Source organism: Oncorhynchus gorbuscha, linkage group LG06, assembly GCF_021184085.1.
Source record: "Oncorhynchus gorbuscha isolate QuinsamMale2020 ecotype Even-year linkage group LG06, OgorEven_v1.0, whole genome shotgun sequence".
Classification (NCBI taxonomy): domain Eukaryota; kingdom Metazoa; phylum Chordata; class Actinopteri; order Salmoniformes; family Salmonidae; genus Oncorhynchus; species Oncorhynchus gorbuscha.
Genome location: NC_060178.1, coordinates 62,813,967 through 62,841,575, shown reverse-complemented (window position 1 = coordinate 62,841,575; position 27,609 = coordinate 62,813,967). Strand labels below are relative to the sequence as shown.

Genomic DNA, 27,609 nt, shown 5'->3' with positions numbered 1-27,609 from the left:
TCTGCGTTTTCCAGTTTCTTCCGGACACGCAAATTAAATTTAGGAACCCATGTAATTCAATTATTGCACCCACACTGCTCGTGCGCCAACGAGCGTCTGCGACACCAAGGGCTAAAATAGAACTCATTCCTATTTCTGACGCAGATCGCGCTGAAAGTCCTGCCTCTCCCATCTCCTTATTGGTATATAGAAGCAGGTACCCACGTGCCATCTCCTCATTGGTTATACCCACGTGAGTGACTGAAAGACAAACTGTTTTGCCGGTAGTCGTGGTAATACAATGAAAGTTTAGATGCGATCACCATATAAATTAAATGATGAAAAAGCCTGGAAGGAGGAGAGATGACTAGAAACAATTTGGTTGGCCGTTTTATGTGTGGATTAATTGTCGGAATAGAGGTCCTTGTGCATTTCAGGTAAAATAACAACTCAATGTTTATATCCCAGGACAAATTAGCTAGCAACAGAAAGCTAGCTAAATAGGACAAACTAACGTTAGTTAGCAAGGGCAAGCTAACTAGCCATACTTGTTTCATGATTTTCGACCTGTCCCCATATTTGATATTTTAACCTGGGGAGGGTGTTCCGTGTTACGTAGGCTGGCGACCTGCGTGATCAAGGGAGCCACCCCAAGCCTATAAACCTCTGCAAGCAAACAGTTTGGGAACTTTAAGTGATCCGGTTTGTCCCGAAACAAAGCGTAGTAGAAACAGCTCCTACATCGCTGGAACCGTTCATTTATTTCTCCAGAAAAAGAGAACTCCATTGCAAAACTCATCTGGGACTAACTTCATTAGCTTGATGGCTAGCAGCTTAGCGGCTCTGTCAAGCAGGCTTCAACCTGTCTGTTATACGGGATTCCTGGACAAGAAATAGCGGTCCTAGCTGTTAAAAGATAACATGTCAAGGAATCCATGCAAAAAAAGTTTGATATTTATATTTAATGTTTTAGTCAAAAATAACAAGCCAAGTGTTTCCAGCATACAGTGTTCAGCTGCTGATGACGTCACAAGGGAGAGCCAACTGCCAAAGCACTCTTCATGAGAGTTGGACTTAAGGTTTTAGCCCTTAGGATGAGTCTGAGTTGTATTTCACAGTTAGTTTTACACAAAATAATTGTACATTTTCAGTTAATAAAATTGACAATTATTTATTTCAGATGATGGGTGTACTTTTGCTTGTATGCGTTCTATGCGTTCTATGCTTACTGTGACTGTCACCCTGATATTGGCTACACTAGCCCAGCTACTTCCCACACCTTTGCGGGACCACAGTGCTTGATGAGCTGGAGCGAAGATACTGTGTTCCGGTGTTGTTGCCATTCAGATGGTTATCGATATTAGTCAATTATTTAAATAAAATCAAGAGATGGAAAAATGGACCTTGTTAGCTAGCACCGGAGATACCCTGAATACAGTGAAAGAGCCAAGTCGCTGTCTGGCTTCATAACGTCCAAACTCTTGTTGTATTTCAATGGTAAATCTTGTCGCTAGCTGTATTCCCAAATAGTTTTGTATAGGCTATACTATATATGGTATAGTGTGGCCATACTATACTTTGAATAGTGTGGGTATAGCCACACCTGTAACTACAAGTATAATTTTCTAAAATGTTTGGTTAAATCACATCAGCTAGTGTTGCAATCTGTAGCTTGTGTTGATGGTGTTGGAATGCCTCTTCATTTTAATCAAACATAGGGCTAGGCATAAGCTATGCATTGGTCAACAGAATCACTATTCAGTTAACCATATAGGCATATTCCCTACTCTCCGATGTTATAAGAAACTGACTAGTCATCAGTGGTGTAAAGTACTTAAGTAACAATACTTTAATGTACTAAAGTCATTTTTGGGGTATATTTACTTTTTCATTCCTAAAGAAAATAATGTACTTTTTACTCCATAGATTTTCCCTGACACTCAAAAGTATTCGTTACATTTTGACAGGAATATGGTTCAATTCTGTAGGGACGAACATCCCTGGTCGTCCCTCCTGCCGCTGATCTGGCAGACTCACTAAACACAAATGCTTTGTTTGTAAATTATGTCTGAGTGTTGGAGCGTGCCCTTGGCTATCTGTCAATAAAAATAACAAGAAAATTGTGATGTCTGGTTTGCTTAATATAAGGAATTTGAAACGATTTATACTTTTACTTTTGATACTTAAGTATATTTTAGCAATTCCATGTACATTTGATACTTAGGCGTATTTAAAACCAACTACTTTTAGACTTTTACTCAAGCAGTATTTTACTGAGTGACTTTAACTTTTACTTGAGTCATTTTCACTTCGGTTAGCAAGGGGTTACCATGTTCCCTTTCTCATCTCAACTGTGCTCACCTAAAAATATCCTCCGCTGGTCCTGGATCAAAGGGGGCAGCAACACCGACGTGAATCCCGCCCCGCGATTTAGCCTAATAGGAGGAGCATGTAGGCAACTCTACAGTGGAGCAGAAGGCCCATGGTAACCACTTCTGCACAGAGGCGAGTGAGTGAGTGAGTGAGTGGTGAGTGGATAGGGTTTCAGCTGTTCAGCGAGTGCTCTCCGGTGATCTCGCAGAGATAGTAGTCTAGAGCCTGTCGTCTAGGACACTGCAGGACCGCTTTGAAGAGCTCATCAAATGGCAAAGCTGAACCACACGGCAACTGAATAGAGCTCCCTTTCAAATAGGAAATGACTTGTTGATTTATCCAAATCTACAGAATGCCTCACATGACTTTGATATAGACACTCACCTGAAGATAGTAAGGTGGTTGGAGAAGAAGACAGTTAGTTGCACCCCCCCCCCCCCTGTCAAAAGTTAGGTCGTAAGGATTTCTATACCTTACGATTCGCTTTTCATCTTTCTCCCGATGAATATTTACATTTCGTAGTGGATAAAAATCGAATAGACACTTACAACAAAAATGGAAGAAGATCAAAAGTGGGGACTTGTTGATAAAAGTGTGCGGATGACTTGCAGTGACCACCGTTGCAAAAAGCGCTTTTGGACGAATTGGAAAGATTTGTCCGGTATAACTGTCTGCATCGCATTATCTTTATTGTCCCTTGGATTTTGCGTTCTCGTTTACCTGAGTACATCGGAGCTGAAGTCCAGGATACTAAACCTGGAAAAACAGAGAGATACGCAGCTCTCCTCGTGGATCACACTCGAGCAGGTGGAACCCGTTGTCTTTGGACGAATAGATCAGATTCTGGAAGAGGTAAGGGTTATGGACAAATTATTCCATATGAAACACGGATTTATCCATATTATTAATTTTTGTTCAAGTGATACATTGCAAGTAGGCTTACTGTGTTGTTCAAATGATAATAGGTTATGGGAATTTCTTTTTTTTTAATACACACCTGTGGGGAAACATAAGCTATTTAAAATGTATAGCCTATTTAATCATTCCATTGGCTGCGTTAATGAAAATATTGAGTAGGCTACTTAAAAATGTATAATATCTATTTGGTTTACATGTCTTATTTTAAAGGGCATGGATAGGATGTGTAGCCTACCCCGCATATCGATGTCTCTCACTCATTCCACAAGTGGTTGAAGCAGCGACAGTTCCGATTGGTATTAGACCAGCTGCTCGTGTTAACATGCACGAGAATATAATATCCAAAGTTCAAATACGTTTGTTTATAATAGCCTACGTTTCAATTAAGCATGTAGAGCAATATATTTTATATTTTATTTCATCACATGCACACATGCACTCTCACCTTAATATATATATTTTAACTTTTTGGATTGTATGTATTGTTTGGTGTTGCTTATTGCACTGTTTGAGCTAGAAACACAAGCATTTCGCTGCACCTGCGATAACATCTGCAAATCTGTGTACGCGACCAAAAAAACGTAGATTTTATTTTATTTGTAGATTCCATGGATAAAACATGTATGGGTTGTGTGCGTCACGTCCATAGCACGCTTGCTTTAGTTCAAAGTCTATTTTTATCCCTAAATGTAAACCGAATGGCAGGATCATTTTCGTCCGTCTTTGTGGCATCGTCATGGTTTAGATAACAGGACTGTGAATGGGCCTGGGATCAAATCTGTTGTTTTAAAATATGCTTTTCAACGCGTCCTTGTGCTGGCCACTTCCACAGTTATACCAACAACCTCTTCTCTGTGATTGAAGTCCCACCGGGCCCCTATTTCCCCCCTGTTTACTTTAGGCTGTCTTTGTTGCATAACCCCGCCAGCCCTCCACTTTTACTCCGGACATCATTGTAAATGCACTTATTGTAGGGACAGCAGTGGATCTCAAAGTGGTACGTCAGAAGACTCCCTTTTTATTTATTTTATTTTACCTTTATTTTACTAGGCAAGTCAGTTAAGAAAAAAATTCTTATTTTCAATGACGGCCTAGGAACAGTGGGTTAACTGCCTGTTCAGGGGCAGAACGACAGATTTGTACCTTGTCAGCTCGGGGATTCGAACTAGCAAGCGTTCGGTTACTAGTCCAACGCTCTAACCACTAGGCTACCCTTTTGTTCATCTCAGTATTCAAGAATGCAATCTGTGTTGTTTCTTGACCTGTTATTATCAGGATATTAGCAGACTTGACATTATACATGTCTCACATAGCTAGGAATCTTATATGTTTGATTACCTTCCTTGTCCTTATTGCAGTTGTTGAATATCTGCTATTGAGCATGGAGCTAGTGGGGTCCTATAAACAAGCTGACTCCAGTCTTGCTGGAGGTATTTGTGATTCACCCCTTTGTTTAGATTTGTTTTTTAAATATATGTGGCCATTATTAATATGACGCAACAGCAGATGTGGCCGCTTCTAGCCGACTGCCTTCGCGTGTTTCTGTCCAGAACCTCCAACACGTTCTATTAATTTACTGCAAGTTGGAATCCTCTCTGGAAAATGTAAGCTGCAGAGGCCTAAGTTGTTTCCCACTATTCACATTCTGATTTTGAGGAAATATCTCATATGTTTGTTGGATAATGTTTGTGGTTCATGTTGTTGTATTCTAAACTTTGTTGACTGAATATATATTTTCTGCTCTCCATCTCTCTATTCCTCTGAAAAAGCACAGGAACTGTACACTAACTACAAACATTGGTAAAGTATTCTCCCACCTGGATAACGGCAAGAGAAAAATACAGTACAGAGTGCTGATGCCCTTGAATCTCAGCAGTCACATGTGACACGAAAAGATGCTGAAACCACACCGATGGTCCGGTTGACAACCACAGACACTTTAAATCTCACTGAATAGAGAAGCCAGCTGGGAGGAGGAACATATGTAACGAAAGGACTTCAAACAATCAATATTAACCCAACTTGTACCATCACAGACATGTTATTTCTTTAGTCTTGGAATGAATATAGTGGTGTCTTTACTAGCAGACTGACATGAGAGTGATACCAGGTATCATGACGTGGATGGATGGATGGTGAGGAGTCGAACTCCGTTATAGTCCATACATGGCAGCTGAGGCTCTCGCTCCTTTTTGGTTTAGGGGACAGAGAAAGGGAGGGTTAAAGAGGGGGGTACATTCTCCGCCTCTCTGCCTCCCCACTTTAATGGTAACCCGATGCCAGAGTTTTTGATCTGGTTTTAACATTCTATTTTAAAAGTATGACAAAACATTTTACAGTCCCAAAGTCAGATTAATACTAAGACCCTCTGACTTTGCTGCCCAGGGGCCCTGCTATGGAGGCCCTATAGTGAGTGCTGTCCCCTTGTCCTGTCCTGTGGCTACATCTCTGTTACTGGACTGAGGGCCTTTGGGGCGTATTCTCCAAAATTATGTTGTGAAACCTATACCCCACCTGACTCACCCTGATTTCTCTAACAGACGTGCCACTAACACATGGGTATCATCAATCACAATGGTCTTGAATCATTTAACACCCGGACATAAAATACATTATTGATCCCTTTGTTCTCATCAACAATCGACGTGTTATTTCCATGTGTCATTGAGAGATTCAACTCCACACTCTTGTTTGCCCTCTGTAAATTCTGATCCCCCCCCCTTTGGCCCCAACGGACACACCAAATACCCGCTGGCATTGATTGTTGTATCAGCTGTAAAGGAACTTGAACCTTGCCTTCTTTGCTTCCCGAGGGGCCCTAAATCAATACACATCTGCAAATCAAATCAAATTGTATTCGTCACATGCGCCGAACACAACAGGGGTAGTAGACCTTACAGTGAAATGCTTAATTACAAGCCCTTAACCAATAATGCAGTTAAGAAGAAATGAAGTGTTAAGAAAGTGTTTACTAAATAAACTGAAGTAAACAATAAATAAATCAATCAAAATAAATAAAGAAGAAAATGGAAAAATAACAAATAATTAAAGAGCAACAATAAAATAACAGGATCTACACATCTTCTGAGGCTGTGGTTGTTTTGAAATGACTTGGTTTCCAAAATATTGAGATACAGTACACGAGGAGAACTGTAAGGTGGTTCCATCATGCAAAAAGTTGGAGATCTCATTCTTATCCACTTGTGTTCTACAGACCTCTCAGCCCTGATCCTTCCTGAGAACTGAACCTCTCACTGCTAAATCACTGTGAGAGGTTGAGCTCTGGTCTAGGCCTCAGCCCTACCGTGCCTGGCTTTGACTCTACCAGATAACTCTACTCTGACAGAGCACAAAGGCGTCTCTGGCACTTCTAGAGTGTGTTGTTTTAATTTCCCTGATTTATTAGCAGATGTAGCGTTTATCCCCACTAGTCCACTGGTGCTTTCTGCTCTCTTGAATGGCAGCATTAGGTAACATGCCAAGAGATGGCGGGTGGCTGTGTGCTCAGCCTTGGTCTGGATGCCCAGAAAACCACATCCAGTGGGATGACAGACCAGCAGGGACCAGAGCGAGGAAACCGGGGCAAGTGGAACCCCAGAATGTGGACTGAAACACACACGAGCTTGAACAGGGAGAAATGTGCGCTAGGCCTCTGTCAAGCCCGTGGAGACCACTTTGTGGTTAATTGTTGATGTTAAACAGGCCAGTTTTTAGGTGGCATAATGATGTGTTCAGGGGAAGTCAGAGAATTTTCAAAGAATTCATGTCTCTCAAGACTTTTGATTTTGCTACATTGGATTTGACACCTGAGGTGTATTGTTGAAAGGTCAGCCTCTGGGTTTTATGAGTAGGCAGGGCTAGGCACCCCGCCTTTGTGCTGAAACTGAAGAGAAGAGTGTTTCAATCAGTGGAAGTGTCACATCTGCTCCCACTCTTCCCCCGTCACTCGAGGGTGCCAGGCTCCCCAGCATTGCGCACTCCTGCCACCATCATAAACGCACACCTGCCTTCCCCCTGTCGCGCATCAGCGGTTATTGGACTCACCTAGACTCAATCACCTCTGTCATTGCCTTCCCTATATATGTCTGGTTCCCCGCTCTGTTCCCTGCGTCAGCATTAATTGTCGTTTGTCTTTGTTTACCCGTGTGCTGACGGTGTTTCTGTTCTGTTAACTGTCTGTTCCTGATTAAATGTTGACTCCCCGTACCTGCTTCTCATCTCCGGCGTCGGTCCTTACAGGAAGACATTTTCTATTTCTACAGGAGTGGTTTAAACTGCGTAGAAATAGCAGCTCACATGTCATTTTTACTGCACAGCTACTGTGATTTGTCAGAGCAGCACAGAGATACAGAGCAGGAAAAATGTATTCGGGCAACAAAGCTTAGAGTACAAAAACATAATAATAATAATAATAAGAGATTTCCTCAAAATCAGAATTCGAATCGTGGGAAATCATTTAGGCCTCTGCAGCTTACATTTTCCTGAGAAGATTTCAACTTGCAGTAAATGAATAGAAAGTGTTGGAGGTTCTGGACAGAAACACGCGAAGGCAGTCGGCTCGAAGCGGCCACATCTGCTGGACGTTTTTAGAAAGTTCTTGGGACGTTGTGTCATGGTCCCCGTTGTGTCATGGTCCCCAGGAGGCTTTTGTCACGTGATAGTCCCAGGTGTCCCGAGCCAAAATAAAGTAATAAAATGTAATGGGGGGTTTTAAGGTAAGTGGCACGCTGTTCAGCTAAAATAGTGTAAAAGTCTTTAATCAACGACAGTATGATTACATTTGACATGATCAGTTAGCACTGACTTTTCAATATGAACCCACCTGGGATTTTAATTTAAAAAATCTGGATTTGGGTTACAAGGATATTTCTGCTGCACCACAATGTCTGTAGAATGTCAGAAGTCTCCTACACGTTCATTACCTATGATGCATCCACTGCACTTAGCAAAATAGTGCCATCTGCCCTGCTATTTCAGTTTTCAGTTAATCTGACTATTCCCTTATTGAGTTAATTTACTTATTTCAGTCATTTGAGTTTGGATTTTCAGTATAGTTGTCTAAGGTTGCTGGAGCATATTATTCTGTTTTAATGTTACTAAATCACTCCTGAATTACTATGAAAAATATAATAGTTTTTCTTCTGTGTATTTTTAACAGAGCTGAGATTTACTTTGAACAGCAAAGTGTAGGAATAAGTCATTGCTAAAGATATGGTGGCGTAGCAGGACGTTTGCAATGCTGTCAACAAAGAGGTTGTGAGTTCAAATCCCAGGTGAGAACATGTCAAATGAAAAATACTGTTTAAACAAACATACACAATGTAATCATGTACAGTACCAGTCAAAAGTTTGGACACACCTACTCATTCAAGGCTTTTTCTTTATTTGAGCATTTCTACATTGTAGAATTATAGTGAAGACAGCAAAACTAGGGGATAACACATGGAATCATGTAGTAACCAAAAAAGCTTTAAACACATGTTTTATATTTGAGATTATTCAAAGTAGCCACCCTGTGTAAAACACTTTTTTTTTGAGGGGGAGAACATTTCTTTGCGACTACCAGGTGACGTCCCCGGGAACAAACTTGGAACTAGACAAAACTTCCAGGGGACCATGACACAACGTCCTGACGACTTTAGGCGACCATTTCGTTCTAACGACTCATTATTGTTTGCAGGGGCTATAACATACACATTCATTTTAAGTTGTTGAATTAAAAGTTGATACGAAGAATGGACTCACTTTTCCATGACCAGTTTGCTCCATTCCCGAGTCTGTAGTGCAGTATCTTGGTTAGAGACCAGATAGGAACATTGAGCTAACGTACACAGTCCCTTTATTGTACCCTATGCTTAGAATTACTGAACACTCATAACTATAACATGTCAACTCCAGCACCCGTTGGAGGCCTTTAAACAGCACACTGACATGCCTCTGATAGTAAGTACTATGAATTGTCTTGACTGCTATGCAGTGGGACAGTACTGGAAATTATGTCTTGGTTCAGGGTTGAAAAACAAACCATACTCTGAATTCCTCACCATCCACAGACTAATATTATCTTCCGTTTTTTACCCACGTGCAGAAATTGGCGGCTCGACTTCCCAAAACACGAGAGACCAGAGAAGCGCCCCATAGCTGTGTCTGTCCACCAGGTAAGCCTCTGTCCCACCCACTTCTCACCTCTTACCCCACACCATCACTTTTGACTGATTCTAGCACACCCCTGCAGCTGTGCTCAGGTTTAATCAAGGGTTTTATCCACCGCGACTAATCTGTGCTGCTCAAATCCTGCTTTGGTTTCACCCCTCTGGGTGAGCACAGTTTGCCCTGTTTAAATGGGTCACTACCCTGAGTACGTAAGCGTGGGAGGAGTGTAGAGTAGACGGTTGAGTACTGATAGTGAGATCCTCTCCTCAAGACATTAGCTACCTGAGACTACCATAAAAGTAGCCAGGGTGCACATTTGTTTTCTGCTTTCTTGCCAAGGCAGCAGCTACTCTTCCTGGGGTCTGGCAAAATTAAGGCAGTTATACAATTTTACAATCCTTACAATTACATTCCTTACAGAATTCACTACACACTAAGTTTGTGCCCTAAGGCCCATACTCCACTACCAAATATCTACAATGCAAAATCCATATGTACGTGTGTGTATATTGCGTATGTTATCATGTGTGTGTATGCATGTGTCTGTGCCTATGTTTGTGTTACTTCGCTGTTCGATAAGGTGTATTTTTGCCTGCTTATTTTTGCAATCTGATTCTACTGCTTGCATCAATTACCTGATGTGGAATAGAGTTCCATGTAGTCTTGGCTCTATGTAGTACTTTGCACCTCCCATAGTCTGTTCTGGACTTGGGGACTGTGAAGAGACCTCTGGTGGCATGTCTTGTGGGGTAGGCATGGGTGTCCAAGCTGTGTGCTAGTATTTTAAACAGACAGCTCGGTAACTTCAGCTTATCAACACCTCTTACAAAAACAAGTAATGAGAAAGTCAATCTCTCTTCCACTTTGAGCCATGACAGATTGACATGCATGTCATTAATGTTAGCTCTCTGTTTACTTTTAAGGGCCAGCCGTGCTGCCCTGTTCTGAGCCAACTGCAATGTTCCCAAGTCCCTCTTTGTGGCACCTGACCACACTACTGAACAGTAGTCCAGGTGCAACAAAACCAGGGCCCGTAGGACCTGCCTTGTTGATAGCGTTGTTAAGAAGGTAGAGCAGTGCCTTATTATGGACAGACTTCTCCCCATCTTAGCTACTGTTGTATAAATAGGTTTTGAACATGACAGTTTACAATCCAGGGTTTAGTCACCTCAACATGCTCAATTTTCACATTATTCATTACGAGATGTAGTTGAGGTTTAGGGTTTAATGAATGATTTGTCCCAAATACAATGCTTTTAGTTTTGGAAATATTTAGGACTAACTTATTCCTTGCTACCCATTCCGAAACTAACTGCAGCTCTTTGTTAAGTGTTGCAGTCATTTCAGACGCTGTAGTAGCTGACGTGTATAGTGTTGAGTCATCCGCATACAAAGACACACTGGTCTTACTCACAGCCAGTTGCATGTTGTTAGTACATTTATTTTCAAATGTATTTATTTATATAGCCCTTCGTACATCAGCTGATATCTCAAAGTGCTGTACAGAAACCCAGCCTAAAACCCTAAACAGCAAGCAATGCAGGTGTAGAAGCACGGTGGCTAGGAAAAACTCCAGAGAAAGGCCAAAACCTAGGAAGAAATCTAGAGAGGAACCAGGCTATGTGGGGTGGCCAGTCCTCTTCTGGCTGTGCCGGGTGGAGATTATAACAGAACATGGCCAAGATGTTCAAATGTTCATAAATGACCAGCATGGTCGAATAATAATAAGGCAGAACAGTTGAAACTGGAGCAGCAGCACGGTCAGGTGGACTGGGGACAGCAAGGAGTCATCATGTCAGATAGTCCTAAAACATGTTCCTAGGGCTCAGGTCCTCCGAGAGAGAGAAAGAAAGAGAGAATTAGAGAGAGCATATGTGGGGTGGCCAGTCCTCTTCTGGCTGTGCCATGTGGAGATTATAACAGAACATGGCCAAGATGTTCATAAATGACCAGCATGGTCGAATAATAATAAGGCAGAACAGTTGAAACTGGAGCAGCAGCACGGCCAGGTGGACTGGGGACAGCAAGGAGTCATCATGTCAGGTAGTCCTGGGGCATGGTCCTAGGGCTCAGGTCCTCCGAGAGAGAGAAAGAAAGAGAGAAGGAGAGAATTAGAGAACGCACACTTAGATTCACACAGGACACCGAATAGGACAGAAGAAGTACTCCAGATATAACAAACGGACCTTAGCCCCCCGACACATAAACTACTGCAGCATAAATACTGGAGGATGAGACAGGAGGGGTCAGGAGACACTGTGGTCCCATCCGAGGACACCCCCGGACAGGGCCAAACAGGAAGGACATAACCCCACCCACTTTGCCAAAGCACAGCCCCCACACCACTAGAGGGATATCTTCAACCACCAACTTACCATCCTGAGACAAGGCTGAGTATAGCCCACACAGATCTCCGCCATGGCACAACCCAAGGGGGGGCGCCAACCCAGACAGGATGACCACATCAGTGAATCAACCCACTCAGGTGACGCACCCCTTCCAGGGACAGCATGAGAGAGCCCCAGCAAGCCAGTGACTTAGCCCCTGTAATAGGGTTAGAGGCAGAGAATCCCAGTGGAAAGAGGGGAACCGGCCAGGCAGAGACAGCAAGGGCAGTTCGTTGCTCCAGAGCCTTTCCGTTCACCTTCCCACTCCTGGGCCAGACTACACTCAATCACATGACCCACTGAAGAGATGAGTCTTCAGTAAAGACTTAAAGGTTGAGACCGAGTTTGCGTCTCTGACATGGGTAGGCAGACCGTTCCATAAAAATGGAGCTCTATAGGAGAAAGCCCTGCCTCCAGCTGTTTGCTTAGAAATTCTAGGGACAATTAGGAGGCCTGCGTCTTGTGACCGTAGTGTACGTGTAGGTATGTACGGCAGGACCAAATCAGAGAGATAGGTAGGAGCAAGCCCATGTAATGCTTTGTAGGTTAACAGTAAAACCTTGAAATCAGCCCTTGCCTTGACAGGAAGCCAGTGTAGGGAGGCTAGCACTGGAGTAATATGATAATTTTTGGGTGTTCTAGTCAGGATTCTAGCAGACGTATTTAGCACTAACTGAAGTTTATTTAGTGCTTTATCCGGGTAGCCGGAAAGTAGAGCATTGCAGTAGTCTAACCTAGAAGTGACAAAAGCATGGATTCATTTTTCTGCATCATTTTTGGACAGAAAGTTTCAGATTTTTGCAATGTTACGTAGATGGAAAAAAGCTGTCCTTGAAATCTTGATATGTTCTTCAAAAGAGAGATCAGGGTCCAGTGAACGCCGAGGTCCTTCACAGTTTTATTTGAGACGACTGTACAACCATTAAGATTAATTGTCAGATTCAACAGAAGATCTCTTTGTTTCTTGGGACCTAGAACAAGCATCTCTGTTTTTTCCCAGTTTAAAAGTATGAAGTTTACAGCCATCCACTTCCTTATGTCTGAAACACATGCTTCTAGCAAGGGCAATTTTGGGGCTTCACCATGTTTCATTGAAATGTACAGCTGTGTGTCATCCGCATAGCAGTGAAAGTTAACATTATGTTTTTCGAATAACATCCCCAAGAGGTAAAATATATAGTGAAAACAATAGTGGTCCTAAAACGGAACCTTGAGGAACACCGAAATTTACAGTTGATTTGACAGAGGACAAACCATTCAGAGACAAACTGATATCTTTCCGACAGATAAGATCTAAACCAGGCCAGAACTTGTCCGTGTAGATCAATAGTAAAGATTGAAAAAAGCAAGAGGCCTAAACAGCTACCCTGGGGAATTCCTGCTTCTACCTGGATTATGTTTGAGAGGCTTCCATTAAAGAACACCCTGTGTGTTCCGTTAGACAAGTAACTCTTTATCCACATTATAGCAGAAGGTGTAAAGCCATAACACATACGTTTTTTCAGCAGAAGAATATGATCGATAATGTCTAAAGCTTCACTGAAGTCTAACAAGATAGCCCCCACAATCATTTCATCATCAATTTCTCTTAGCCAATAATCAGTCATTTGTGTAAGTTCCGTGCTTGTTGAGTGTCCTTCCCTATAAGCATGTTGAAAGTCTGTTGTTCATTTGTTTACTGTGAAATAGCATTGTATCTGGTCAAACACAATTTTTTACTAAGGGTTGATAACAGGTTGGTTGGTCGGGTATTTGAGCCAGTAAAGTGGGCTTTACTATTCTTGGGTAGCGGAATGACTTTAGCTTACCTCCAGGCCTAAGGGCACACACTTTCTAGTAGGCTTAAATTGAAGATGTGGCAGTATCGTCTGCTATTATCCTCAATAATCTTACATTCAGGTTGTCAGACCCCGGTGGCTTGTCATTGTTGATAGATAACAATACTTTTTTCACCTCTTCCACACTGACTTTACGGAATTCAAAAGTGCAATTCTTGTCTTTCATAATTTGGTCAGATACAGTATACTTGGATGTGTGGTGTCAGCGTTTGTTGCTGGCATGTCATCTCTAAGTTTGATTATCTTGCCAATGAAAAAGTAATGAAATAAGTTGGCAATATCAGTGGGTTTTGTGATAAATGAGCAATCTGATTCAATGAATGATGGAGACGAGTTGTCTTTTTTCCCCCAAAATTGAATTTGAAGGTGTTTATCTTTGTTTCATAGTATAATTTATTTTTATTTAGCTTAGGCAAATGATTCCTTAACCTGTTACTCCTACCCCCTACTTTTTCGAACATTCTGTTAAAAATCGCGCAACATTTCAGCGCCCTGCTGCTCATGCCAGGAATATAGCATATGCATATGATTAGTATGTGTGGATAGAAAACACTCAGACGTTTATAAACTGGTTAAATCACAGCTGTGACTATAACAGAACGTGCGTTTCATTGAAAAGCGCAGGAAAATCTGATCACTGAAAATGGAAATATATATCCATCCGCCACTTCAACCCATTGATAAAGGCGAACCACAATAAATGGGGCTGAGGTTGCAATACCTACAGCTTCCACACGATGTCAACAGTCTTGTCATTTGCCTAGGCTTTGTTTCTTGGTCAAACGAAGAAGAGACAAGCCATTTCTTCCGGTCTCTGACCGGATATTTTAGTTGAGATTTACCCAAACATTATTTCCAGACGGACAGCTCAAGAATATACTTCGCCTCGTGATCAAATTGGTCGCTTATTAACGTGTACTAATACCTAAAGTTGCATTACAAAAGTATTTCGAAGTGTTTTGTAAAAGTTTATCGTCGACTTTTTTAATTTAAAAAATTACGTTACGTTATAAGACGCTATTTTTTTTCGTTTATCACATAGTCTTCATAGATCGATATCTAGGCTATATATGGACCGATTTAATTGAAAAAAAGACCCAATAGTGATTATGGGACATCTAGGAGTGCCAACAAAGAAGATGGTCAAAGGTAATGAATGTTTTATATTTTATTTGTGCGGTTTGTGTAGCGACGACTATGCTAATTATTTTGTTTACGTCCCCTGCGGGTCTTTTGGGGTGTTACATGCTATCAGATAATAGCTTCTCATGCTTTCCCCTAAAAGCATTTTAAAAATCTGACTTGTTGCCTGGATTCACAACGAGTGTAGCTTTAATTCAATACCCTGCATGTGTATTTTAATGAACGTTTGAGTTTTAACTAGTACTATTAGCATTTAGCGTAGCGCATTTGCATGTCCAGATGTCTAGATGGGACGCCTGCGTGTCAGGTAGGAGCAAGAGCAGTTGGGCTGCCAGACTTATTTGCCATACCTTTTGTCTCATCCCTCTCAATCATGCAATTTTTCAATTCCTCATCAATCCAAGGGGATTTTACAGTTTTTAATGGGTGCATGATTATTAGCAACTGAAATAAGGAATTTCATAAATCTGTCAAGTGCAGCATCTGGTTGCTCCTAATTACGCACTACAGACCAGCAAATATTCTTTACAACATATGAATCACTACAAAACTTCTTGTATGACCTCTTATACACTAAGAGCCTTTAGAACGTTGGTTTTCCTAGATATGGATATTATATTGTGATCACTACATCCTATTCCTGTGCTGTTTGTAAATACCCTGGTAGGTTGACTGACAACCTGAACCAGGTTGCAGCCACTGGTTATAATTCCATTTTTGTTGTTGTTGAGAGCCCGTCAATATTGACATCACCCATAAAATATACTTCTCTGTTGATATCACATACATTATCAAGCATTTCACACATATTTTTCAGATACTGTTAGCACTTGGTGGTCTATAGCAGCTTCCCACAAGAATGGACTTTAGGTGAGGCAGATGAACCTGTAGCCATACTACTTCAACAGTATTTAACATTAGATTGTCTCTAATCTTAACAGGAATGTGGTTCTTTATATAGACCGCCACATCCATCTGCTATCTGGATTTGGGTAAAGGAGAACCTGGAGTGGCTTGGGCGAGTAGCTGCGGGGGGGGGGGGAGCTGTTGGCTGAGGTTGGAGTAGCCAGGCGGAAGTTTTCGATAATCATGGATTTATCGGTGGTGACCGTGTTACCTTGCCTCAGTGCAGTGGGTAGCTGGGAGGAGGTGCTCTTGTTCCAGAACTTTTTGGAGTTGGAGCTACAGGATGCAAACTTCTGCCTGAAGAAGCTGGCCTTAGCTTTCCTGACTGACTGCGTGTATTGGTTCCTGACTTCCCTGAACAGTTGCATATCGTGGGGACTATTCGATGCTGTTGCAGTCCGCCACAGGATGTTTTTGTGCTGGTCGAGGGCAGTCAGGTCTGGAGTGAACCAAGGGCTGTATCTGTTCTTAGTTCTGCATTTTTTGAACGGAGCATGCTTATCTAAAATGGTGAGGAAGTTACTTTTAAAGAATGACCAGGCATCCTCAACTGACGGGATGAGGTCAATGTCCTTCCAGGATACCCGGGCCAGGTCGATTAGAAAGGCCTGCTCACAGAAGTGTTTTAGGGAGCGTTTGACAGTGATGAGGGGTGGTCGTTTGACTGCGGCTCCGTAGCGGATACAGGCAATGAGGCAGTGATCGCTGAGATCCTGGTTGAAGACAGCGGAGGGCATTTGGAGGGCCAGTTGGTCAGGACAGCGGAGGGTATTTGGAGGGCCAGTTGGTCAGGATGACGTCTATGAGGGTGCCCTTGTTTACAGAGTTAGGGTTGTACCTGGTGGGTTCCTTGATGATTTGTGTGAGATTGAGGGCATCTAGCTTAGATTGTAGGACTGCCGGGGTGTTAAGCATATCCCAGTTTAGGTCACCTATCAGAACAAACTCTGAAGCTAGATGGGGGGCGATCAATTCACAAATGGTGTCAGACAAGGCAAGGACATTGCTTGAAAAATAGTGTTTTGATAAAAAGCTATTTTTGTCCAGAAATGATTTGATATTGATATAAAAATGGCTGCATTGGACCTTTAAAGTTCTCTAAAAGCATAATACTGCAGTGAGGCTTTTTGTATAATGGTGTTGCTATAGCAATGTTTCATTCAACGATTGCCTTGCTAAGTGTGATATTGAATTGAATTACTTAGTTTTTTCCAGAAAGATGACAAGTTGGATAAGATAAAGAGAACAAGAGTAAACACATGACAGCAACATTCACACATGACAGATGTAAATGCTTACAAGGTATAAACAAGATAATTTCATTACAGAGACGTGCTATACGAGATAAACATATATATATACATATGTATATGTATATATATATATAATTGATTGCGGTCATTCACTGTACTTTGGTTGTCAATGGGAACAGTGTGCAACACCCATGCCATAAACGGATAATGAGAGAAGGACTTTAAATTAGGTTGCTCTCAGTTGCTTTATAACACCCTGTGAATGTAGTGACACTTGTGATTCACTGGGGATTGATGTTGGGTACTGATGACTTGTTTGTATGGTACTTCTATTGTTGAAATTGCGTAACCGACAGCCATTAACGATACAAAGCAAACGAAACAAACACTAAAGACGTCACGGCAAGGTTGGAGGGGGAAAAAACAAACATGATCAAAGCAAGTAAGGGAAGATTGTATTGATGCAGTAGCTGTGGCACTGCCGCACAATGCAGGATTCCTTGTCTGGGTTTTAGGAGGGGCGACAGATGCAAGGATCCAACAGGTTTCACTGGTATATACTAGCTGTACACCTGATCCTGTACATGCCAAATATTGCCCTCCTTTTGCACTTGTGCCCTCAGGCTAGCTTCATAATGACGACAGGTGTTTGTGTATTTCGGGCTCAGTTGGCGGTGGTCGGCAGCGCAGGCGTTTTGTATCACATTGGGTAATGGTGCAAGCTGGTGTGACGAGGTACCATCATCAAGGCATTCCTAGGCAGGGACGACAGGGCACGACAGCCCACTGATAACTAGCCACATCCGCTACACAACTAACCCTGTCGTTAAAGTATGAGTGGACTGAAAGGAACAGCAATGAACTGGCAACAAATCGCGTCTGTCTTTGTTCCATTAGAAAAAGTATGCCACAGAGAGCTTGCACCTATGGAGCCAGTATATTAGATTAGTACCACATATTCTGGAACATACATTATCTTGGGCTGTCGGGCAAGCATGAAGCATTGTGTCTGACAATGAAAACTTGTGTCCGAAAGGTTCTTCAGTCACCAAGCCCACCTGTTTCTCAGCTGTCAGTCATTAAGTAATTAGGTAGTGAAGAGTGTATCTGTGTGTTTGTGTTTGTGTGTGTGCGCGTGTGTGTGCCTGCATGCGAGTGGGCCTAAGTGGGAACAGGCCTGTGAGAACCAGTGGAGGTGAGAGCGTACACACATTTGTGCTAATTTGTCTTGTCTGTAGGATGTCAGGGTCCCGTAAAAAACATTTAAGGTGGACCCGCTGTCAGAGCTTCTGAGAGGAACCCTCTCTTTTCAGGTATGAGAGCCTTCTATCTGGAGACTGTTTTGGTCGTTCCTGGTCACACACCCCAGAAACAGGCTCTTAAATGTACATCTGAGGCCTTGTTTCATTTTTTGTGGGGGGACGTTTTTAGAATTTCTCTAAATGTATGTTTTCAAAATATTTCAGGCTAACCATTCCTGAATATACTTCATGAAACGATTTGCATTTGGTTTTTGGCTGTCAGGGTATGAATACGACAGTTCCAAATGCCATCTCACTGAAGCATGAAGAATGCCATCTTAGCCTGAGGATCTCAAGTTTTCCTTAGGGCGGGATCCATACTGTTCATCAATTGTTCTGTTCATTAACTCTCCCCCCAACATGCACCTCTCTATAAATGGCCCCTTAACAATGACAGAGGTCCCGGTTCGGTTCAGCATGGCAGGCTGCCCTCAGGACAATGATGCAGTGCATTGTCGGATATGTGTATGTATATATGGCTATACAGTGCTCCCAGTGTCTACCTGGCCTCTGCCAATCAAGGCGGAACACAGTGTTCGCATGGCTCCGATTCATTTGTTTATTTTCAGTTCCCGGTGATGACGAGGTATAGTAAGCCCTCCCCTGGTCCTCAAGAATCCCTGTACAGACACAGGAACCTAGGCACCTATTGTTCAATTAAACAGAGGAGGCGTTAGATGTTGTTGAAAGGCTGGTTTAAAGTCATGGTTGCTGTGATGCCTTTAGAGGAACGCTTTCGTTCCTCTAAAATCAACAGATGTAGTATTTGATTGATTTTGTGACCTCGTCAGCTTTGCTTGACTGAAATGAACAATGGTTGAAATATTGTAAGACTGCATAGTGTGGTGTTGAGTGGATGTTTTTAACTAGGGTCAGTGTGTGTATTTCACTTGAAGGACATCGGGTATTATTCTGAGCTTGACATGATTCATGAGAAGCTGTGAAAATGTACCTCTCTCTAGGACATGCTAAACGGAGCTGGGTAGTTAGCTAGCGTGCTTTACACATTTCAGTTTTCCTTTACACTGTGTCATGATTCTAGATTTGTATAACAATTTGTAACAAAACTCCCTCAATGTCGTTATAACACTGATGACTCTCTAATGTTGTCTCATACCAAGTTGCCGGATATAAAAAGTCAGACATGGTCATTGGTTGAGTTGTGCCCATGAACCGTCTGGGTATGCAGAGATGTGTACTGTACATCCCTGAGTTTGTAATAAGCATCACATGCTGCCATAGCTAAACATGGCGAGGGGGTGAGTAAGACCCTCTATGTGTCACCATTCAATTACCTCATGTTAATGGTCACATGTTGACCAATGCCAAATAGAACGACAGTTGTATTCTTAGCAGCATGGATTATAGTATTTCACAAAGCCTTGGGCTCGAGGACTGTTGTTTTGGTTGGCTGGAAATCAGACATGTTTAATGGCTTGGATGTTTGTGGTTTTTATCGAGAGGTAAATCAGTTTTGAGAGATGTGTTCTTCAAAGTCAGAGAGGGCTATTGCAAGAAACGACATACCATCCTTTTCAGTTAATATTCATTATTGCCCATTTATGTTAATAAAAAGAGAGTTTGGAATTGGGATCCTTTGCTCCGGACAAGAGCATTTCCGGGCATAGAGCCGACATGGAAATTAATAAAAATTGAGGAAAAAAATGAAAGTTCCAAAAGCAAAACTTTCCCCTGATAAAATTCCACTAAATGTAATCTTTAAACTCAATGAATGCAACCCCCCCACAAAATATGCCAACTATAAAATAAAGTTTCCCTGCTGGACAAGGATTGTCCCGACTTTCAAGAGTCCCTGAAATATGATTTTTTAAAATATAAAAATAAAACATTCTCAAAGGTAGGTAAATGTATAGGTAATTCAAGGAGATATCCTCATAAACATGATTATACTATGAGATGATCTTGGTAACAACGAGAGGGACATCGGGAAGAAACTATAATTAACAGTGTTTACATTGATATCTATGCCATCAGAGGAGGCACGGATGGAGAAATTGTGGCTTTTGTGCATATTTGTAGCAAATTAATGACATTCATATAAAGGCCTATTCATATTTTGCACCAAATTAATACAAGTAACTAATAATCTGTCAAAGTGTAGGAACATTTATGTGACAGGGAGATTGATCCAGGCCCATGTTGCCAGAGTTCGACTCCAGAGTTGACTTCAATCAACACATTATTGGCCGACAAGCTAAGTGGCACTTTCTTGGATCTAACGTCAGGGAAAAGAGAAAAGAGAGAGAGCGAATCCACCCCCCTCTTGTCAATTGCATTTCCGCTTCACCAAAGAAGATAACTCCCTGGATTTAGCTGCTTTGTGGCTTGATATCACAGTAGTGACCAATATTGAGCTAGGAGGGAGGGGAAGAGGGAATGGGAGGCTAAAGGGGAATGGGGGGGGGGGGGTCTATCTTTGGAAGTGTATGTCACTGGCACTGTTTGGACAACTTCCTGGGGACAGTTAGGCCAGAGTGGATCTATCCTCTCCACATTACTTTGGAAAAGAGCGGGGCGCGAGCTCACATCTCATCCATCTGGGAGGATTAATCCCAGGGAATGGGCGATAGCAGGTAGGGGGCAGGGGATAAAGGCCTTTAATACCTGCTGCCCGAGAGGGAGGAAGTGGGCTTTGGCAGTTTACCTGGCAGGGGTCCGAGGGGAAGCCATATCCAGAGACAGAGGAGAGTGTAATCAGAACCCCCTGCCACAGAGCTGGCAGCCTTGCATGGTTGGCAAAGCGGATCCCTACTCTACCCCCTATCTGCCCACGCTACCCACAGAATACTGGGCAATGAAGGAGCCAGCCAGGCAGGCAGGCGCACAGGCCCTCACACAGCCACCATCTGGCCTGAGGCTGGGCATGTGGACAGGCACACGGCACTGCATAACACAGGCAGAACTCTGTCCAACAGCACTTGTTCTCCATATGCACAATAGCATAATGCATAATTGCAATTCTTTATTTCCCCTCGAATATTATTATTTTCTTTTACAATATTTAGAGATTGTGTATTTGAATGAATGCACAGAAAGAAAGTACAGTTTCAAATACAGATTTTAAATGCACATCTTGTGTATCAAAATGTGTCAGTGTTATGAAGACCATCCATTCCCTACATTAGCAGTGAAAGAGTTCATCCGTACTTGTCCATCAATCTAAATTGGACCTGGTTCGAGGAGACGGACCGCTTGAGGAGACTACGCTATGTGCAAACATTATGACTTTTTTATTGCCCAAGGTACAAACACTTGTCAGAGTGGCTCCAGTGCCGGTTTCCCTTTGAGGATTGTGGCGCTCATTGGCCAACTGGCACTCTGGGCACTCAGAGCATAACCATAGCTTGCTTGCTGACAGATCGATGCATCACCTAGCATCGGATCAAAAGAGAGCTGGGATGTTTGTGCGTGTGTGTGTGTGAGAGAGAGGGAGACAGAAAGCAAGCAAGAGAAAGTAGGAGAGAGAGAGAGGAGAGACAGGGAGTGAGCGCACACACACACACACACAGCAGCTAAATTCACCCAGTGCAGTAAAGCCAGTTAATCCAGAGCCTCTTTTTTTATATAAATACTCTCCCTGCAGATGATAATGTAGTTCAACAAGATCCCTGTTGCCCTTGTCAACTGGGGTGGGGGTGAAGAGGTTGTGGGGCTGGTTATTTAAGGAGTCCCCAAGTTCACCTTGACATCTCTGCTGACAGGAAGAGGGGCTGGCGGATCCCCTTTCTTCGCCCATGATTAGTTTTCAGCGCAGCTGCCAGTGTGTGGCCATGCTCCGAGAGGGCTGTTGCCTGCTGCAGACAGAGAAAGAGAGAGAGAGAACTAGGGAGTGATCTTATGGGCACAGAAAGAAAGAGAGGAAGAAGAGAGGTGATGACTTAATAAGGCAGATGAGGTAGAGCACAGTAGAGCTAGCTGGCCATCTGGTTTCTAACAGTCTGGTCCTGACCAAAGAGCTTTGCTGCCACCTGATTCCCCTCCCACTGGTCCAGCTACAACATAATTCACATCCTAAACCTGTTAGCATCTTGTTTGTAGAACATTCACAGCTAACTATTCACTTCCACATTTTATTTTAAAAAAAACAAGAAATGGCATTATGGGCATTTCCTTCCTGTTGTACCGTTTTTGAATTTGAGAAAAGGTTGAGCTAATATAGAGAGTATGTTCTCTGCAATGTGTATACTGGATGTAATATCGAACGGTTTTTGTTCTGATATACAGTGCCTTCAGAAACTTTTCACACCCTTGACTTTGAGGTCCATCAATCGACTAGTCAATTCCAGTGAACAGATTCAACCACAAAGACCAGGGAGGTTTTTCAATGCCTTGCAAAGAAGCGCACCGATTGGTAGATGTGTAAAAATAAAAAATAAAACAGATGCTGAATATCCCTTTGAGCATGGTGAAGGTAATAATTATGCTTTGGATGGTGTATCAATACACCCTGCCACTAGAAAGATCGAGGCATCTTTCCTAACTCAGTTGCTGGAGAGGAAGGAAACTACTCAGGGATTTCAGCATGAGGCCAATGGTGAGTTTAAAATAGTTAGAGTTTAATTGTTGTGATAGGAGAAAACTGTAGATGGATCAACAACATTGTAGTTACTCCACAATACTAACCTAAATGACAGAGTGAAAAGAAGGAAGTCTGTACAGAAAAAACAAAACATATTCCAAAACCTGCATCCTGTTGCAGAAAGGCTCTTAAGTAATACTGAAATATTTTTGGATAAGAAATGGACTTTTGTCCTGAATACAAAGAGTTATGTGTGGGACAAATCCAACAACGCATCACTGAGTGATCTTCATATATTCAAGCATGGTGGTGGCTTCATCATTATATGAGTATGCTTGGCAAGGAGTTATTTTTTCATAAAAAGAGATACAGCTAACCACATGCAAAATCCTAGTGGAAAACCTGGTTGTCTTATTATCGTCAGATACTGGGAGACAAATTCACTCTAGCAGGACAATAACCTAAAACACAAGGCCAAATCTACACTGGAGTTGCTTACCAAAACAACATTGAATGTTCCTGAGTGTCCTAGTTAAAGTTTTTACTTAAATTTGTTTGAAAATCTATGGCAAGACTTGAAAATGGCTTTCTAGCAATGATCAACAACCAATAATGGGAAAATATTGTACAATCCAGGTATGAAAAGCTCTAAAAGACTTTTGGTAGAACAACAATTACATTGATTTTAATCTCACTTTGTAACACAACAAAATGTGGAAAGATTCAAGGGGTGTGAATACTTTTTAGAGGGAACTGTAAATACCAGTGAATCAGACACATACTGAATTAGTACTTGTGCTATGTACATATAGATATATACATATTACAGTATGTATCCAGGTTCACATTGTGTTTTCAGTCAGGCATGTTGCGTGAATTGGCTTTAGGAAATGCATGGTCATTCAGCTCGAGTTGGCCTCCAGTGAGCACTAATTTGTGCTTTTACAAATACAAGCATGATAGTGAATACATAGAGGTGAAATGATATGTAATTCAAACTGGCCTCCAGGTTCCACCTATGGGCCACCAGAACAATTATAGTTAGCCTGCTTTGGATGGAATGCAGTGGAGTCTGTCTGACTGTCTTGGCATGGATAAGTTTAATCATCGGTAGAAAACACAATACAGCACAATGCCATCCTGCTGCGGTGACCTTAGAGGATTAAGGAATTGTTTACATGAATGTATCTCTATGTTTTCTTGGAACATGCCAAGGGCTCTAGACTGTAGATGTACAATTGAAGTCGGAAGTTTACATACACTTAGGTTGGAGTCATTAAAACTTGTTTTTCAACCACTCCACAAATTTCCTGTTAAACAAACTATAGTTTTGGCAAGTCGGTTAGGACATCTACTTTGTGCATGACACAAGTAATTTTTCCAACAATTGTTTACAGACAGATTATTTCACTGTATCACAAATCCAGTGGGTCAGAAGTTCACATACACTAAGTTGACTGTGCCTTTAAACAGCTTGGAAAATTCCAGAAAATGTCATGGCTTTAGAAACTTCGTATAGGCTAATTGACATCATTTTAGTCAATTGGAAGTGTACCTGTGGATGTATTTCAAGGCCGACCTTCAAACTCAGTGCCTCTTTGCTTGACATCATGAGAAAATCAAAAGAAATCAGCCAAGACCTCAGAAAGAAAATTGTAGACCTCCACAAGTCTGGTTCATCCTTGGGAGAAATTTCTAAACGCCTGAAGGTACCACGTTCATCTGTACAAACAATAGAACGCAAGTATAAACACCATGGGACCAAGCATCTGTCATACCGCTCAGGAAGGAGACGCGTTTTGTCTCCTAGAGATGAATGTACTGGTGTAAAAAGGGCAAATCAATCGCAGAACAACAGCAAAGGACCTTGTGAAGATGATGGAGGAAACAGGTACAAAAGTATCTATATCCACAGTCAAATGAGTCCTACCTGTATATCAACATAACCCGAAAGGCCGCTCTGCAAGGAAGAAGCCACTGCTCCAAAACCTCCATTAAAAAAAGCCAGACAACGGTTTGCAACTGCACATGGGTTAAAGATCCTTATTTTTGGAGAAATGTCCTCTGGTCTGATGAAACAAAAATATAACCGTTTGGCCATAATGACCATCGTTACGTTTGGAGGAAAAAGGGGAGGCTTGCAAGCCGAAGAACACCATCCCAACCGTCAAGCACGGGGGTGGCAGCATCATGTTGTGGGGGTGCTTTGCTACAGGAGGGACTGGTGCACGTCACAAAATAGATGGAATCATGAAGGAGGAATATTATGTGGATATATTGAAGCAACATCTCAAGACATCAGTCAAGCTTGGTTGCAAATGGTTCTTCCAAAGGGACAATGACCCCAAGCATACTTCCAAAGTTGTGCAAAATGGCTTAAGTACAACAAAGTCAAGGTATTGGAGTGGCCATCACAAAGCCCTGACCTCAATCCTATAGAAAATGTGTGGGCAGAACTGAAAAAGCGTGTGTGCGAGCAAGGAGGCCTACAAACCTGACTCAGTTACAATGAATGAGCCAAAATTCACCCACTTATTGTGGGAAGCTTGTGGAAGGTTACAAGGAAGGTATGACCCAAGTTAAACAATTTAAAGGCAGTGCTACCAAATGCTAATTGAGTGTATGTTAACTTCTCACCCACTGGGAATGTGATGAAATAAATAAAAGCTGAAATAAATCATTCTCTCTACTATTATTCTGACATTTCACATTCTTAAAATAAGGTAGTGATCCTAACTGACCTAAGACAGGCAATTTTCACTCAGATTAAATGTCAGGAATTGTGAAAAACTGAGTTTAAATGTATTTGGCTAAGGTGTATGTAAACTTCAGACTTCAACTGTAAATGAGCTTGATAGCCAACTCTGGTGCAGTGTGCAAATTTTGCATGACAAAGAAAAGGAGGTGCCATTAGAAATGCAAAAACAGGTAGGGTGCCTAGCAGTAAAAAACAACGGTAACGTTTGTGGTGAATTATGCCAAAATAAATTGCTCCTTTCCCAGTATCAATTATCCTTGACAATACGTTTTTCAAACTCCTGAGTCCTGCATTCTCAGAGGATTCACTGGAATCCAGGGCTATTTTCCAGTGTTCTGGAGAACATTACAGAAGTTTGGCCTATGAACATTCATGCACTTATGTATGTGACAATCTAAAAACGTAAAACTTAGCAAGAGCAAAGAATGGATCATTTTCTTTGGATGGAGACCAACAAATACAAACATCTATGCTACAATTTCAAATTCACATGTGGGGTTTGGAGAGGGTTGAGTAGTTCTGCAGATGGCTCAGAAATTGGGAGAAACTCCTACCAATTCAATACAATGGGACCCCAGTCTAAACAGAGGGGAGATATCAGATAGAAATGCTGCAAGATTTTTTCCATTGATTGTGAAGCAGATATCTCAGTCATGTTGGAATGCCAGTATCGCAAAATAGCTGGCACTGGTTTGAGCTGAACCCACTGGGCACAAACAGGTCGAATCAACAATGTTTCAATGTAATTTGTCTACATATTGTGATGTGGAATCTACATTGAAAATAAATTGTATTTGAACTAAGTCAACTGTTGTTTTGAGGGTGAAATTTCAACCACAGGATTATTTTATCATGGTAACCAAATTTCAACATAGACAAATAAAATACACTACATTACCAAAAGTATGTGGACACCAGCTTGTCAAACATCTCATTCCAAAATGGGCATTAATATGGAGTTGGTCCCCTCTTTGCTGCTATAACAGCCTCCAATCTTCTATTAAAGCTCTCCACTAGATGTTGGAACATTGCTGTGGGGACTTGCTTCCATTCAGCCACAAGAGCATCATTGAGGTTGGGCACTGATGTTGGGTGATTAGGCCTGGCTCGCAGTCGGCGTTCCAATTCATCCCAAAGGTGTTTGATGGGGTCTGTGCTGGCCAGTCAAGGTTCTTCCACACCGATCTCGACAAGCCATTTCTGTATGGACCTCGCTTTGTGCATGGGGGCATAGTCACGCTGAAAAAGGAAAGGGCCCAAACTGTTGCGACAAAGTTGTAAGCACAGAATCATCTTGAATCTCATTGTACACCTGTATTTGGGGAGTTTCTCCCAATCCTCTCAAGCTCTTTCAGGTTGGAAGGGTAGCTTTGCTGCACAGCTATTTTCAGTTCTCTTCAGACATGTTCAAGTCTTGGCTCTGGCTGGACCACTCAAGGACATTCAAGGACTTGTACCGAAGCCACTCCTGTGTTGTGTTGTCGTGTCTGTGTGCTTAGGATCGTTGTCCTGTTGGAAGGTGAACCTTTGCCCCAGTCTGAGGTCCTGAGCACTCTGGAGCAGGTTCTCATCAAGGATCTCTCTGTTCTTTGCGCCGTTCATCTTTAACTCGATCCTAACTAGTCTCCCAGTCACTGCCGATTTAAAAACATTCCCACAGCATGATGCTGCCACCACCATGCCTCATTGTAGGAATGGTGCCAGATTTCCCCCCAGTTGTGACGCTTAGCATTCAGGCCAAAGAGTTCAATCTTGGTTTCATCAGGCCAGAGAATCTTGTTTCTCATGGTCTGAGAGTCCTTTAGCTGCCTTTTGGAAAACTCCAAGCATGCTGTCATGTTCCTTTTACTGAGGAGTGGCTTGTGTCTGGCCACTCTAGCATAAAGGACTGATTGGTGGAGTGCTGCAGAGATGGTTGTCCTTCTGGAAAGTTCTCCGATCTCCACAGAGGAACTCTAGATCTCTGTCAGAGTGACCAACGGGACCAACGGGTGTCTGACCAAAGCCCTTCTCCCCCGATTGCTCTGTTTGGCCGGGCAGCTAGCTCTAGTAAGAGTCTT

At 42.2% G+C, this 27,609-nt stretch overlaps 1 protein-coding gene across 18 annotated transcripts in view; it reads left to right on the top strand.

Moving 5' to 3' along the window:
- Nucleotides 1-2,463: 2,463 nt before the first annotated feature.
- LOC124038215 (collagen alpha-1(XIII) chain-like) overlaps nt 2,464-27,609 on the top strand; it is a 113,662-nt gene continuing 88,516 nt past the window's right edge. For all 18 annotated transcript variants that reach the window (XM_046353790.1, XM_046353804.1, XM_046353802.1 and 15 more), the window contains exons 1-2: nt 2,464-3,204; nt 9,359-9,428. In XM_046353790.1, coding sequence (XP_046209746.1) covers nt 2,908-3,204; nt 9,359-9,428 — 367 coding nt within the window. In that variant the 5' untranslated portion in view covers nt 2,464-2,907. The remainder of the gene's footprint in view (nt 3,205-9,358; nt 9,429-27,609) is intronic.